At 45.1% G+C, this 16,902-nt stretch overlaps 1 protein-coding gene and 1 long non-coding RNA gene across 9 annotated transcripts in view; one reads left to right on the top strand and one right to left on the bottom strand.

Moving 5' to 3' along the window:
• LOC127004537 (uncharacterized) overlaps positions 1-16,902 on the top strand; it is a 38,703-nt gene that overhangs the window by 3,970 nt on the left and 17,831 nt on the right. Inside the window, exon 2 of the long non-coding RNA XR_007757875.1 lies at positions 749-804. This is a non-coding gene — a long non-coding RNA (uncharacterized LOC127004537). The remainder of the gene's footprint in view (positions 1-748; positions 805-16,902) is intronic.
• The window catches only part of LOC127004525 (uncharacterized), a 101,798-nt gene continuing 90,001 nt past the window's right edge, over positions 5,106-16,902 (bottom strand). For 6 of the 8 annotated variants that reach the window (XM_050872338.1, XM_050872339.1, XM_050872342.1 and 3 more), the window contains one exon: positions 5,106-8,620. In XM_050872338.1, coding sequence (XP_050728295.1) covers positions 8,465-8,620 — 156 coding nt within the window. In that variant the 3' untranslated portion in view covers positions 5,106-8,464. Of the gene's footprint in view, positions 8,621-9,763; positions 11,376-16,902 lie in introns of those variants that run through there. The other 2 variants (XR_007757874.1, XM_050872345.1) reach the window with 2 other exon arrangements.

Here is a 16,902-nt window from a genome sequence, read left to right as displayed (position 1 = left end):
TCATCTCCCTTGTCTCCTTCCTCCCTCCTCCTCGTCTCCTTCCTCCTCTCCTCTCCTCCTCCTCCCTCCTCCCTCCCCTAACTCGCCCCCTCCGTCCCCACCAGAACTTCACCTCATCATTTTTCTGTCACTAAGGAAAGAACGTCGAACTCACTTTGCCGTCCCCCGTCCTTGGTGCTTCCCTTTGTGTGTGTGTGTGTGTGTGTGTGTGTGTGTGTGTGTGTGTGTGCTTCTCCGCGTTCCACCGTCCAGCTGTATTTTCCTTTTTTAATATTGAAGCCTTGAAGCAGTATCTCCTCCCTCGCCTCAGCTCGTATCGCGGCGTCATTGATTTTAAGTCGTTTGGTGTTACTGCCGTAGAGTGTGAGAGGCGATGCGAAGGTTGTGGGAGTGGGGGGGAGGGGGGTTGAGTGGGGGGGAGAGGGCCACGTATGTCTGGGGGGGTGGGGTGGAGTGGGGGGTTACGTGTGTGTGTGTGTGTGTGTGTGTGTGTGTAGGGGAAATGTAATGATGATGTATGTGTTGTTTGTGTTAGTCTCTATGTAAATGTAAATAGTATAAGAAGTATGTGTGTGTGTGTGTGTGTGTGTGTGTGTGTGTGTGTGTGTGTGTGTGTGTGTTTGCCTGTCTGTCTACGTATACTTGTTCGGTCTGTCTGCCTCTCTGTCTGTCTTTTCTGAGGTATAATAATAATAATAATAATAATAATAATAATAATAATGATATCTTTCTTCTTTTGTACCCGTAGGTGGCGAGGTAAACAACAGCGCCAACAACGCACTGGTTCGAATACGGCAGCGGAAGGTAAGCAACAATAACAATGACAACTATAGATGGTTAATTAGAACGGGGCAGGTAGCGAGGGAAAATCTACAGGTAAAATGAAGTGATAAAAAGGGCAGGTATTTTTCTTTTAACCTGTATGAATGAGTTGATGGCAAAATAACAAACTCTGTGTCTACCACTAAACTATTAAATCAATCTGTCAATATATCCGTCAGTCAGTCAATCAGTCAATCAGTCAGTCAGCCAATCAATCAATCTATCTATCAGTCAGTCAGTCAGTCAATCTTTCAAGCATTCAGTCAATCAATCAGTCAATCAGCCAATAGCTCAATCAGTCAGTCAGTCAGTAAACCAACCAGTCAGTCAGCCAATCAGTCACTCAACCAGTCAGCCAGTCAGTCATGTCACCTGGCCCACCTCACGACCTCTACTGTGAACATCTACCTTGCATTGACTCTGTTCCTTATGCCCGTCACTGTACTGCATGTGTCTGTCTGTATACTATGTGAGCTGCGTCCGAGGGGGATCAGTTTATTACTCTGTCGGGGGGATATTGGCGGGGGTGGAAGCCTCATGGGGAGAAGGGGGCGGTGAGGAAGGTTGTGTATGTGGGGGGTGGGAGAGAGAGAGAGAGAGAGAGAGAGAGAGAGAGAGAGAGAGAGAGTGAGAGTGAGAGAGAGTTAAGTACCATCGCGTCTGGCATCACGGTTCTCATATCGGAAACCTGAAATCTGTGACCGAAAGAACAACATAACTTGGGCATCTTTTTTTTTCTGAGGGAGCAGTCACGCCGGTTAGTCTGGTCCAGCTACTACTACTACTCTTGCTGCTGCTGCTGATGATGATGATGAGGAGGAGGAGGAGGAGGAGGAGGAGGATGCGTGGATGCTGAGTAGTAACACGAGATGAGTTTTGTGTGTGTGCGTGTGCGTGTTATCTATTTTTTTTTTGTGTGTGTGTGTGTGTTAGTAGTCGAAATTATGTAGCGTCCCAAGTTATCTTCGATGTTTTATTTTTATTTTTTATTTTATTTTTTATTTTTTTCGTGGCAGTCTATAGCGCTTGTCTTTTTAATGTCTGTGTGTGTGGTGAAGGGGGTTGTGTGTCGAGGCGGGGGAAGGTGTATGGGCGTCCGTATGTAAGTATGTATGCATGTAGGTAGGTATAGGTAGATAGATATGTAATTAGGTAGGTATGCGTGTAGGTACGGTGAACTGGTACTAAAAAGTAGTGCTCATATACCAAAGATTATCACTTGTAACAGCTGAACCATCCCAGGCCTGAGCTACAGTATAGTGAGGGCAGTGAGAGTTGGACGGTTAATGGCCAGCTACGAAGTCGGCGGCGGTGTGAAGGCAAGATGACGGGAAGGAGCGAAGGAAAGTTGAAGATCGTGAGAGAGTGGGCGAAAGGGGAAGGAATCTGAAGACGACAACAAAAACTCGTGTTCCACTTTTTATGTCGTCTGGTCGTAGTGGTCGTGGTGGTGCCAATGAAAGGGAAGCCACGAAAAGATGCAGTTTTTGTTGTCTCCTAAGCGCGGTGATGACTATGGGATGACTCTTTAGCTTGAGGGCTGCGGTAGGAAGAAAGGGCAAGCGTGGAGTGAAGGAGAGAGATGCTGAAGGAGAGAAAGGAAGGCTGAAGATTGGGTGGTAAGAAGAGGATGAATTTAGTCCGTAGAAAGTTGTTTGAACTGGAAGCAACGGAGAAGCAAGAAGAATAAAAAGTGGAGGAAGAGATAGTGTCAGGAAAGTCAAGGCGAGGGATGTTGAAAGGAAAAGGTTTGGTAAGAAGAAGAAGAAGAGCCAGACCCGTAGAAAATTGTTTGAACTGGAAGCGACGAAGAAGCAAGAAAAATGGAACATGGAGCGAAAGAGATAGTAAATGTCAGGAGAGTCAAAGTTGAATGTTGAAAGGGGAAGGTTTAATAAGAACACGAAGATTGAGATCCGTAGAAGTTTGTTTGAACTGGAAGCGACAGAGAAGTAAGTATGGAGAGAATGTGAAGAAAAAAGATAATAAATAGCATGCAAGTCCGAGCAGAACGAAAGGGGGGGACATTGAAAGGGAGACGTTTGATGCTAAGAAAAGGAAGACCGAGACCCGTGGACATTAGTTTGTAAAGGAAGCGACAGAAAAGTAAGAATAGAGAGAGAGAGAGAGAGAGAGAGAGAGAGAGAGAGAGAGAGAGAGAGAGAGAGAGAGAGAGAGAGAGAGAGAGAGAGAGCGCAAGAAAAAAAATATAAATGGCATGCAAGTCCGACTAGAATGGAAGGGAGGGACGTTGAAAGGAAAGGTTTGCTGGTAAGAAGAGGATGAGTAAGATCCGTTAGAATTAGTTGAAAAGGAAGTGACAGGAGGAGGTGTTAGGAAGAACAGACCAAACGGGAGGAGAAGGAGGAGGAGGAGGAGGAGGAGGAGAAAGAGTAGAGGCGGGTATGGAGGAAGTTAGAGAGTTCCATGGAAATTAATTTGAAAAGGAAGTGACGGAGAGGTAACAGGTGAAGGGGGGCGAGGAGAAAGGGGAGAGAGGCCCATGGAAGTGAATCTGAAAGGAAAGTGATAGGGGAAGGAAGGTGAAGGAGATGGAGGAGAAAAAGGGAGAAAGGAGAAAAAGAAAATCCATGGAAATTGATATGAAAGGGAAGTGCAGGGGAAAGGAAGGTAACAAAAACAGACGGTAGAGGAGATGGAGGAGGAGGAGGAGGAGGAGGAGGAGGAGAGGCGGGAAAGAAAGGGGATCCATGGTACTGAATTTGAAAGGGAATTGACGGGGGAAGGAAGGTGACAGAAATAGACAGTAGAGGAGGAGGAGGAGAGGCGGAAATGAAAGAAAGAAACGAAGATCCATGGAACTGAATTTGAAAGGGAAATGACGGGGGAAGGAAGGTGACAGAAATAGACAGTAGAGGAGGAGGAGGAGAGGCGGAAATGAAAGAAAGAAAGGAAGGTCCATGGAACTGAAATTGAAAGGGAATTGACGGGGGAAGGAAGGTGACAGGAATAGAAGGTGAAGGAGGAGGAGGAGGACACGAAGGAGCGGCAAGAACCAAAGAGAGAAAGGAAGGAAGACCCCTCACGTTTGAAGCCTTCCTGTGATCGTCTCGTGGCCCGTCAAGGCTCTTTGGTCATCCTACTTTCAACACGATCGTTTTTTTCCTGTTTATAAGCCCCCCAGCACTCCTTCCCGCCCTACCAGTTCTCCCTTCCTCCATGCAGCACTCACATCCATTTTTCCGAAGCTTTTATAGAGGGTAGGGAGCGGCCTTCCCCTTCAGTTGAGTATAATCGTTAGCAGCCGCCCAGACGCTTCATAAACTCAGTAACTTGTGGGTTCTCCAGGCGCGGGGAGTTATTCTGAAAAAGCGTCAACTTAACCGTGTGCATCTGTGCCGCGCTGTGCTTAAGATCTGCGGTGTTTGTTGCTGTGAGTTGTCCATCGAAAACACAATCGTTGGCTCGTTGTTCTCATGTGGCGGTCAGCATGCGACACCTCGGAGCATCTTTAGTCCCATAAACTCAGTAGCCTGTGACCGCCTTACTTGCCATTTTTTTTTTTTTTTTTTTTTTTTTTTTTTACAGCTAAGGAAGCAGCACAAGGGCAACAAAAAGAAAGTGTATTAAAAAAGCCCGCTATTAGCTGCAGTATATTTTGTCTTAATTATATTAGTGGCGTGCCCTGCAGTTAGCTTTCGTCTTCATGAACTGACAGTAGTATGCTGCCGCTATTTATTTTTTTACATTGAGGAAGCTCATTAAGGCAGCTCAAGGGAGTAAAATATACAAAACTATTTCTATTTCGCCAATCCCGCTAACGGATGAAAGTAAAAGGATATTTCTCGAAAGCGTTGAAGAAGTAGGAAAGACGAAGTACAGATGAAGTATGCTATTCTACAGTTAACTAAAGAAAGGAATGAAAGGGAAGACGCTGATTAACTTCTATTGAGATTTTGAGTTGCGAGTAGGCCAAGAATGTTCAGTGAAGAAGGGGGCAGCTGTATGCTGTCGAATAATAGGGAATAGCCGTCTTGAAGTTCCTTCTGCCGCATTAAAAAGTAATAGGACGTTCAGAGACTAGTGGCATCCAACCTTGTGTTATTTAATTCCTGCTGTGAAAATATTGTGTTGAAAAATATGAAAATGTGGACCTGCTGAGAGGAGTGTCATTTAAGATGTGTGAAGTTATTACCGCACACAGGTGTGAAGGGCATTACCAGGCAAAGGTGTGTCGGTTAATGTCATACACAGGTGTGTGGGGGTACAAGTTTGAGGACAGTGTCACACACAGCTTTGAAGGATAATGTAATACACAGGTGCACGAGACATGTCTTTATTGGCGCCGTCCGTCAGGTGTTGTGGTGTCACGCGTGCACCAGCTGGCTGCACGACCTCCCTCCCGTCCCCAGCCTCTGGCACACGTCCTTTCCCATCCCAGGGCCGCGCCCCGGGGAGCCAATCTCTAACATCGCCCGCCACCCACTCACACCACGCACACGACACACACATGCACGCACTGTGCACGCCCCACGCTCGCCGGCCCCTTCTCTCACGACTCAGCCGTGACCGGTTACCGACGGGCGATCTCACGCCAGCAGCTGAGTCGTCAGTGTACGGCGGCTCGACCCGTCACCTTGTGTCGAGTACTGCAACGCCGGTGTGCTTGTGGCTGCTGGCTGCTGCAAGGCCCGCCCACAGACAGGCTGCAAAACTTAGAACACACCGGTACGAAAAAGTCAAAATATGATAACACTCGAGATACTGAAGCTGAGGGTTTTGTATGTGGTCCTTGGCGCTCCGCGACACGAGGCATGGCTGTCTGCCGTGAGCCTGGCCGCCGCCGCTACCGCGAGTCCCACAACAAAAGGACGCTGACAGTATGGACGGGATTGTGAACTATAATGCAGTGTTTCTTTGTCCCCCGGGTTTGAAAAGTACACCGAAACCATGTCACTCACCGCAGCCTCAACACCACCACCACCACCACCACCACGCCGATGAGCAATGCTTTACTGTAGTCGCAGAAGAGATGAAACACGCGTGCTGCCGCGGTGCCGATGGACTGACGGACGCAAGCTGGGGTCCGTCAGAGTCCGGATCCGCGAATGTGTTGCTGTGTTGGCAGGACAGAGAAGAACCTTTGAACCTAACTGAGTGCGGGAGAGACGCGAGGCACCGACGTGAAGCCATGGAGGCGCGTGGGTCCTCCTGGCCAACGGGTGCCTGGGTGCTATTTTTTTGGTTGGTCTAACAACTAATCATTAATATCATACGGTCCTTAGAGATAAGTAGATAGATAGATAGATTGTAAGGAACTAATAGATAGGCAACACACTACATCTCACTACCTTTTATACGTGCTTCCTATCTATCATTGCCTTACAAGATAGATAGATAGATAGATAGATGAATTACGTACGCTACATTAAATTTACTTAGTTGTCTTAATTCTATCGTTCAATTCTCGGTGAGTCGCGGAATGGCAGCAACAAACCTTCCCGACTGTTGTTTTTTTTCATCACGCGAAGCAAAGAGAATTGTAACACACACACACACACACACACACACACACACACACACACACACACACACACACACACACACACATGCACACACACACTTCTAATACTACTTCGACTTATCACTAACTACTTCGATGAGCATTCTGGACACGCGTGCTCGGAGTCGTAGTGGTGGTGGTGGTGGTGGTGACCGGGGAGGAGGGGGTGAAGGGGGGGGGGGGGGGTAAGGATAGCTGGAGGGGGGGAGAGGGGGGTAGAGGCGGCGGATATACAAATTAGGTCCTCAGTAATCAATCAAAACAATGAATAAAATCTACGTCATACGAGAGTACATTACTACGAGCTTTACTTTCCCTTCACTGTATCTTCCCTTTTCTTTAATGCATTCCCCTTTTTGTTTTACTCTTGAAATCAAAAAGAAAAAAAACATTGAAGGAAGGAAGAAAGTAGCGTTGAGGGACAAGAAGCGGCGGCCATGACTCGCTTTTTTTCCCTTCGTGTTTTGTTTTGTTTTTCCTCGTGTCTTCCTTCAGTGAGGCGACGCACGTTTGTAGTCACTTGTCTTTGTCGGTCTCTGTGTGTAACTCCCTCAGTCTTCGTCAGTCTGTGTAACCCGCTCAGGACCACGTGAAGAAGAGTGAAGCGGGAATGCTGAGTAACTCTATGTGTCGTTTGTGTCGTTTCTGAACCCTTTTGTGGCGGACCAGGACCAGGCAGGATGGAGACGTTGGTGCGATGTGTTCTTGTGTATTCCTGTGCCTTCCCTCGCTTGCCTTTGCCTCTGTAAGCACTTGTATGGAGAATGAGGACCTGGCAGGATAGAGACGGGGTTGCGATGTGTCCTTGTGTGTCCCAGTGTTTTGCCATCCTTGAATTCCCTCTGTAAGCACTTGTATGGAGAATGAGTACCAGGCAGGATGGAGACGGGGTTGCGATGTGTCCTTGTGTGTCCCAGTGTTTTGCCTTCCTTGTATTCCCTTTGTATCCACTTGTATGGAGACGGCTGAGCGATGCTTCCTCTGTATCCCTGTGCCTTGTCTCGTGTGGGTCGTCTCTCGTAAGCCTCCAGAAGAGCACGTATAGCAAGAGTGAGGAGTGCTTCTTTGGCGTCCTTGTGAGTGAGTCCTTGTGTCCGTTTTTGAGTAGCGAAGTGCGTGGCCGATATCCTCCTGGCTGGTGCTGGCGGCGGACGGCGGCGTGACAAGTGATGCTGCAGCGACGATGAGGTTTTTGGAGATTAATCAATTTATACTAAGCATTGCGTTGACGGATTGGAGGAGGGACCAACGAAAAGGAGTGAACTTCCAGCTGCAGCGGTACTCGTAGGCGTGGTGTGGGTGGGCGTGGGCGTGGGCGGCTCAAACAGGCGTGTACAGCATCATGTCTTGGGCAGCAGTGTAGCGTGGATGGCGGAGCAGAGAAGCGGGTGGGGAGAGCAGAATAGCGGACGCAGAAGAGACACTTACCCGCCTGCTGCCCGCCCCTTCCTTTACATCCCTGCCTCTCTCTAAGCCCCAGCGGATGCCTCGCTTCACACTGCTCGTTACTCTAAGTTATAAAAAATCCTTAGACAAAAAGCCTCACCATAAATACAACTAAGTTACCTTTGATTGAACCTCTTAACAGTAGCCTCGCACTAACAACAACTCCGTATAAAAAATAGTAATAGTAGCCAGCACGCGCGGCGATGCGAGTGTGTGTCCCGAGTCTGCGCAGGACGAGGCACAGGGCAGGGCACGATGGCCGCCGCTGTGCCTGGCCTGCGCGACGGCGGCTCGGGGCACATGACGGTCTCTTCTTCCTCGGCTCAATCCACCAAGCATTCGGGTCATCAACACAAACCCGACTCCAGAGGTCCTCCGCGTCGCCCTGGACTGCACTCGGCGACAGGAGGCACTTGGCGAAGGGTTCCCGAATGGTTGACGAATCGAGGTCTTGATGCAGGAAACTTCTCGTGTCCAGGATGCAAACGTTTGAGTGGTGCGCTGAGGGAGAACTTTGGTCGTGTGGTCCGCTATGGAGGGAACTTGTATATATGAACGGTGCTCTATGGGGGAACTTTTAGGGCATGAGACAAAAGGGACCGATGTGTGGAAGCGTAACATATACTAGACTCGAAGGCATGCAGTTCCCAGGCGACTAGCGGCGTGGGTGGGTTATTCCTTGTACTGGGGCGACTCTTCTTGCATGGCGGCGAGGGCATGAGCGGTGTTGAAGGCCGCCATGTTGGAGGCGAGGTGGGACTGTCCTGGGAAGCCGCCGTACGCCGCGCGGAACATCACGTCGGGGCTGCCGAAGAACTGCGACTTGGGCTGCGGAGGGAGGGAGAGAGGGAGTGAAAGGAGAAAGGGAAGGGTAGAGAAGCCATCCCAGCAACACCCTAAAAGATGATATTTTGTTTTTTTTACGATGAAGGAAATAAATCAAAGACTGAACGAAAGTATATAAAAAAAAGTAATGTCTCGCAAAATCCGGTTCCCATTAAAGAAAACAGGACACGAAGGCGATAAATTATTTCAAGATTTAATTATAGAGATGTCTTGATACTCCGTTCTGATATGCCGTGTCCAAGAGTTATTTACAATGAAATAATACAAACCGGAGAATCAGCATCCCTTCACCTTACCTCACCTGTAAACAATAAGCAAATAAGCAAATAGAGGCGTTAATAAGTATATGTACAGATTGAGCTGCGTGTTAGGTGTGTAGGGAGCTTGAAATTGTGCCGTTATGGTGACTGTGGTGGTGGTGGTGGTGGTGGCGGTGAAGGCAGCAATGAGAGTAGTGGTGGTAGATGTAGGTGTTGTTGGTAGTGGTGGTGTTGGTGTTGATGGTGGTGGTGGTGATGGCGGTGAGAGTAGTGAGCAGTGATGACGGAGATGTTGCTGTTATTAGCGGTGATGGTGAGGGCAATAATGGTGGAGGTGATGGTAACACTGGTGATAGTGGTTGTGGAGATGGAGTTGATGATGGTGGTGGTGGTGGTGGTGACTACAGCGGTGGTGAAGAGGAGGCACTACCACCACATCCCCAAAGCTCCACCTCCATCACGCATCACTATGGCTGGAAGTGGTGTTGGTGGTGGTGATGGAGGTGGTGTTGGTGGTGGTGGTGACTACAGCGGTGGTGAAGAGGAGGCACTACCACCACATCCCCAAAGCTCCACCTCCATCACGCATCATCGTGGCTGGAAGTGGTGTTGGTGGTGGTGATGGAGGTGGTGGTGATGATACCTGTGATAACGTAGTGGTGTGATGATGGGACACACCTTGACAACCAAAACTTACCTGGGCGGGCGGAGGAGGGGTGGGGGATGGAGGGAAGGGGTCATGGTGGCGGTGGCGGCAGTAGTGGTGGTGGTGGTGGTGGTGGAGCTGTAGCCAGGTGGAGGTGAAGCAGGGGAGGGGGGACACAGCAGGTGCACACTAATATATATACAAAAAGCGTGGATGGCATATTGTCTCATCTGGTTTATTACTATACTACGAAAAAGTTCAAATATACACTTCAATGGTGATAGAACGTACAAAAAAGATCTGCTCGCACGTCTAAGGTGGAACATGAGGATTGTTAGCTCTACATAGGTATTTACAATTTCGTTATAACACACGTACAAAAAAATATTAATAAGTTGAGGAACCACTGATTAAAAAAGAGAATATGAGAAATGGCAAGAAGGAAAGCGAAGGGAATAAGGAGAAAGAAGGAAGGAAGGAAGGAAGAAAGAAAGAAAGAAAGAAAGGAAGGATAGGAAACGAAAATAAAAAAGAGAATATGAGAAGCGGCAAGAAGGAAAACGAAGTGAATGAGAAAGAAGGAAGGAAGAAAGAGAGAAAGAGGAGGGGTAGGAAAACGAAAACAATATGTAGGACAAGGATGAGGAAAAAGAAGAAAAGAACGACAATAGAGGAAGTGAAGAAAACATGAATGAAGAGGAAAAGGAGGAGATGGAGGACCAGAAATATCAAAAGGAAGTTAGATAGATTTAGTGAAGAGAAAGGAAGATGATAAACGAGTCATTCCCAGAAGCTTTCATCGTTTGCTCTCCTTATGCATTCTGGTGTAGGAGGAGGAGAAAGGGGGGCGAGGTTGTACAAGGACGAGTAGGAGGAGAAGTTAGGGAAAAAGAAGAGGGCGAGAACGAGGAGGCGAGGACGGAGCCGTGGACGAGGAGAAGAGAAAGTTGAAATAAGAGAAGCTGTGTATGGGTTGACCTAAGTAAGGAGATCATAAAAAAGAAAATGGGGAGTGAGTGTGAACAGAATAATGAAGGAGGAGAAAACAAGAGAAAAAAATGCAAGGTCAGGTCAAGGTGAACGGGATGAAGGAGTCTAGAATAATGTACAGGGAGAGAGAGAGAGAGAGAGAGAGAGAGAGAGAGACGAAAAAAATATGAACTGGAAGAAGAAAAGAAAAAAGGAGAGGAGATAGTAGGAAATAAAAGGAACGGCTGCAAAGAAAAGAAGGAAAAGTGGAAAAGAAAAGGATTGACGGAGATAAGAAAGAATGGAGAGATGGAGAGAACGAGGGAAGAAAGAAAGAACAGTGGAAATGAACAGAACGGCAGAGAAGTTAAAAGTTTGAGAGAAGAAAAGAAATGAATGAGAGGAAAGAATAAAGAAGAAACAAAGAATAATATGAATTTCGAGAGTACATGAGAATACAAATGAGAAAGCAATTAAGAAAGAGAGAGAAAGAAAGAAAAAAACAAGGAAAAAAGAAAAGAAAGAAAGAAATAAGGACAAAAAGAATAAAAACAAACAAAGGAAAAAAGAAATAAAAAGTAGAAAACTAGCAGGAAAATATATAAAAAAAAACACGAGACAGTGAGAGAGACAAACAGACAGACAGACAAGACAGAGACACGTTCAGAGCTCTTTAAATGCAGTTCAAATCATTGCAGGACGGCGGCGGGATGCTGGTTGAGGGGGCGGGGGCGGGGCAGGTATTTTGGTCGGTGGTGGTGGTGGTGGTGGTGGTTGGGGGTGGAGTGAGGGAGACGCACCACCAGCAGCACGCAGCGGTGGTGGTGGTGGTGGTGGTTGCTGCGTCACTCACCCTCTAGTGCTGTGGGGGGGGAGATGGGTGCTGAGTGCTGGTGATGGTTACGCTACAAAGAGTGACATTGCTTGGGTTGTCTTCCGCAGCGTCCAATCTACTACTATTTTTTTTTTAGATGGGTCACCTTAACAAGCCTAAACTGTGTCCTTTATCGTCCTTTTAACTATACTTATCGAGCTTTTCCGTTTTGTTACCTTCGTTAGTCCGTGTTACAAGATTTCTAGACACTCCTTTCAGTCACGTTGCTTTGGTGTGTCATCGTATGCGTCCAATATAACCCCCTTTTTTTAAGACAGTTTTTCTCACTAAGCTTAATCTGTGTGTCCTTTATCAGTCTTTTAACTATATCTATTGAGCTTTTTCCACTTTGTTATCTTCGTTAGTTAGTGTTAAAAGATTCCTACACTCCTTGACAACACAAAATTCTCCCGCTAGATTCGCAGTTTAGAATAACGAGAATGGCTTGCGTGGTCTACATAACTAAGATGCGTCCAAGAAGCAATCGGCCCACGTTGGGAGCTCTTGGGAACCTAAAGTCTTACCCCCTTCCTCCGTATCCCAGACTTCATCTAAGCTTTCCTGGGAGGCGTCATCGTTTGTGTAGTTTAGAATGTATCGAGAATTCTTGCCTGAACTACATAACCAAGATGCGTGTCCAAGAAGCAGTTAGTCCACGTAGGAAGCTCTGATAACCTAACACCTGACCTACTTCCTTTCAATCCATGCGTTCATCTAACCTTTTCTCGGAGGCGTCCATCGTTTTTGCCCTCCCCACATGCCTGCCAAGCCCGTTTCGCTGACCCGCCACTATTTGCAATCCAGTTCTTGCCCTGCGTGTTCGTATAAATCGGAGGTTATCTAATTTAAACCCACTAACTGACTGATCAACACGACATGAGACTTAATTTCCTCTCTCATTCCTTCTTTTCTCTCTCATTCCATCTTTCTCTTTCATCCTATCTTTCCTTTCTCATTCCATCTTTCCTCTCTCATCTTTCTCTCTCATTCAATCTTTCCCTCTCATTCCATCTTTCCTCTCTTATCTTTCTCTCTCATTCCATCTTTCTCATTCTCATTCCATCTTTCTCATTCCATCTTTCCCTTTCATTCCATCTTTCCTCTCTTATCTTTCTCTCTCATTCCATCTTTCCCTTCTCATTCCATCTTTTCTGTTAGTGTTCAACCTCCACATTGTTTTCATTCTCCCACCCTTCCATTTCTTTCTCTATTTCCTTCTTATTCTTATTCTTATGATCTTCACCTTCCTTCTCAATCAGTGTGTAAATGAGGGGTGTAGGTTTCTCGTACTAATTAATTCGTAACTCAGTAGCGCAATTATCTTCACAATCAATATGCAAATGTATTATTAATTGTTCTGGTTTTGAAATGTAAAATAAATAAAAAATAGAAAGTCGTTACCACAATTATCTCGCTCATCAATAGTGAATGTATAGTGAAGTGTTCCGGTGCTTCTTAATTGACAGGATGGTATTACAGTCATCATCATCATCATCATCATCACCATCAATCAGTTAGCAAATAATGAGTTTTTTTCTGATACCTATTACCTCGAGGGTGTACTTATCGGTGACCTTAAAATTAAAGTGCCCATTAATAAAGTAGACTAGAGATCATCATTATCATTAGGGTACAAGTTGAAATTAGTGACGCCAAAACCCACTTAGAGTTTATCGTAATACATAGGGTACAGATTGAAATAGAAACTTACAAAAAACGCAAATAAGAGTTCACCGTTGTAATTAAGGTACATAAAAGCGCAGTCCGAGTTCATCATTATAATACACGTTCAAATAGTACCTTGAGAAAAATACGTTATTAAAGTTCACTTGGTAATTAGTGTTCACGGAGATAAGAAAGAATGGAGAGATCGAGAGAACGGAGGAAAAAAGAAAAAACAGTGGAAATAAACAGTACGGCAGAGAATATAAAAGTTGGAGAAAAGAAAGGAAATGAAGAGGAAAGAATAAAGAAGAAACAAAGAATAATATGAATTTCGAGAGTACATGAGAATACAAATGAGAAAGCAATTAAGAGGGAGAAAGGAAGAAAGAAAAAAAAACAAGGAAAAAAGAATAGTAACTTCAAAACGCAATTAGACTTCATCGTTATAACACGTTCAAAATAACTTAGAAACGCAATTACGATTCTCATTGATAATTAGTCTTCACGTTGAAACAGTAACATAAAAACGCAAATAGACCAACATCATAATCAGGGTACAAGGAGAATAATTAACGAAGAAAAGGAATTACACTCTATCATAAACTAAGGTCACACATCGAATTAGGAGCCCCAACACGTAATTATGGTCGATCTTGGAAGAATATCAAGGTAATCGTTGAACTAATAACGATACAATATACATTAAAAAAAAATAAAAAAAATTACATAAATTCATGGATAGTGATGTCAGGTGGGGTTAGGTTTATAGGAGCTGCCTTGAATAAGTCTACCGGTCTCTTAGTTAGACGTCTTGCAGCTCCCTCCCCACCCACCCCCTTAATCATCTTCCCAGGCGTTAATGCAAGTCAAGATCATGAACTCGATGCACGGGTTTGAGCGGGACACGTAACTCATCGCTTCCTGTCTAAAAACTGGGCTAAAACTGGATGATTCTGCGTTTCATCCTCACATTCAAACTCAATACGTTCTTGCGAGTGAAGACGCTTGCTCGGTCGGGTCAACTCGAGGAACGGTGACCCATTTACCACGCCGCTGACACCACCAGGAGCTCGTTGTGTCTGGATCGTCGGCGGCGAGACAACTTTTTGCGGAATTGTTGCTTGGAATTGTGGGTGGCGAAAGCAATGACGGCACTACTGATGATTAGACTAGAGAAGGATGTAGAGCAGTGAGTGAAGAAGGAAACAAAGGGTCCACTGATGATTAAGTTAGCGAAGGGACGTTTAGAAGTAAGAGTGAAGATGGAAATAATGGAACTACGAATAAAAATAGCGAAAAGAAAAGACGTATGGCACTGAGGATGAAGAAGGAAACAAAGGGTCCACTGATGATTAAGATAGCGAAGGGACGTTTGGCAGTAAGAGTGAAAGAAAAGACGTATGGCACTGAGGATGAAGAAGGAAACAAAGGGTCCACTGATGATTAAGATAGCGAAGGGACGATTAGCAGTAAAAGTGAAAGAAAAGACGTATGGCACTGAGGATGAAGATGGAAATAATGACACTACAGATGATGAAAAATAGGAAAAGGACGATTGGCTGTGAGACTGAGAACGAAAACAATGACACTGCTGATAATGTGAATGGCGAAGTGACGTTTAACAGTGAGCGTGAAGTCGGAAATAGTAAGCAAATAGATACTGATAATTAGAATAGGGAAAGGACGTTAGCAGAGAGTGAGTCTGGAAATAATGGCGCTACTTTTTTTTTTACATCAAAGGATACGGCTCAAGGGCAACAAAAAGGGTACAAAAAAAAGCCCGCTACTCGCCGCTCCCACAAAACTAAAAAGTGATTAAGTTAGCAAAGGGAGGTCTGGCACTGTGGATAAAAACGAACATATTGGCGCTACTGACTAGAATAGTGAAAGAATGTTTAACAGTGTGGGTGGAGATGGCAACGATGGCACTCCTGACACTCAAGAATCCGCAAGGGAGGCGCGGCACTTGTTACCGGGGTAATAATAGGGGGCACAACACTTTCACCGGAGGCTGGATAGGAAAGATTTGGCCCCGCTCACCAAGCCCGGGCGACGCGAGGTTCAAGGTTGGGAAGGAAGTGGGTAAAGAAGTGAAAGCTCTGAATAATTTAGTGTGTAAGAAAGTGGGTGAATAATAAATTTTCAAAGAAGCAAATAAATAAATAAATAAATACTCAAGCATGCATATCTATGAATTAGGTAAAAATATAATGTTTGTGAAAAGATAAGCAGATAAACCGACATAACTAACTAGATGTCTAATTAACTGCCCATTTACCAAGCCATTCAACTGATTAGGTACCCAAGTGACAACGAGATATTTAACCCACCAGCCAATTAACCATATAATTAACCGATTAAGAAAGGGACTGTCCATTAGTTAACCAAATAACTCGTGAACTGATTAACTTATCGAATAATTAATTAACTGACTAATTGACTGACCAACCGACCGACTGACTGACTGACTGAGTGACTAACTAATTACCTAACCAGCTAACCTGTCAACCCAAATTGCAAGAGAACGAAACACGAATAACAAAAACACAAACAAACAAACAAACACACAGACATAAACCAGCTTAGCTACGTATCACACTACTGAGGCTGCAGAAAAAAATGTAATGTGTGTGTGTGTGTGTGTGTGTGTGTGTGTGTGTGTGTGTGTGTGTGTGCGGTGCCTTTCACTTTACCGACATGCTCATGGAGGGAGATTGATGAGATTGAAAATGAAAGCAAAAACCAGTCGACGAAAAAAAAAAAAAAAAAAAAAAAGGCTTGGCGAGAGTCGTGCGAAAGTCCGCGGCGTCGATGTTGCTCCTGGTGCTGTGTCATCCGCGCTAATCCTTTTTTTTCTGCTCCACTACAACACGGCGACGAGGTAACCAAGCGGCGCACAGAGGCAGAGAACGGGCGGGGAAAGGGTCGTCTCTTAGGCCACCAGTAACTTTGCTCCTCTAGTCTTCTTGGAAGGAAGAAAAAAAGAGATACCGTATTGTTCGATTAAGTTACACACCAGAAAGCGACAGCAGAAGAAGAAAAAGAGGGAAAGTGGGAAAAAATATCTATCTTTTTTTTATCGCGTACAAGATTTTGAGGTAACACGTCTTGACCCAACTCGAAGAAAGGGAGTAGAAAACGTAAATTGATTGAGTCACACACCAGGAAGTTGAAGCGGCAGATGAGAGAGAAAAAAAGGGAGAGAAGAAAAGTTGAAAATCCAGGGATGTTTCTCTTTCTAATTATAATGGAGTCGCCACGCATCTGGAAGCGTCCGAAGAGAAGAAAAAGAAAAGAAAATAGACGGCATACAAAAAAAAAAACAGATCTAAAAGCAAAGGAGAAAAAACACCTTTTCTTTGTCTTTAATTTATGACTCGGTGAAGCAAGACTTGAACGCGACGCAGGGAGAGGGAGGGGGAAAAAAGTGGCAGGGTTGTTTGATTGCCTCACATTTCAAGACGCGGCAGAAGATGTAGGAAAAAAATAAAAATAAGAAGGAAAAAAACTGTTCTTTTAAGACGCAATGAGGTAACACACTAGAATGCAAAACAGGGAAAAGGGGAGAAAAAAAAGGCAACGTTATTTGATTGAAGACAAGAAAGCGAAGAAGGTATAACAAAACCACTAAAGAAATAAGAAAATAAAACACCTTTCTCTGTTCTTCTAAGACGCAATGAGGTAACACACTAGAATGCAAAACAGGGAAAGGGGGAGAAAAAAAGGCAACGTTATTTGATTGAAGACAAGAAAGCGAAGAAGGTATAACAAAACCACTAAAGAAATAAGAAAATAAAACACCTTTCTCTGTTCTTCTAAGACGCCATGAGGTAACACACTAGAATGCAAA

Source organism: Eriocheir sinensis, chromosome 28 (assembly GCF_024679095.1).
Source record: "Eriocheir sinensis breed Jianghai 21 chromosome 28, ASM2467909v1, whole genome shotgun sequence".
Taxonomy (NCBI): domain Eukaryota; kingdom Metazoa; phylum Arthropoda; class Malacostraca; order Decapoda; family Varunidae; genus Eriocheir; species Eriocheir sinensis.
The sequence above is the reverse complement of the archived record's forward strand: the minus strand, read 5'-3'. Positions and strand labels throughout refer to the sequence as shown.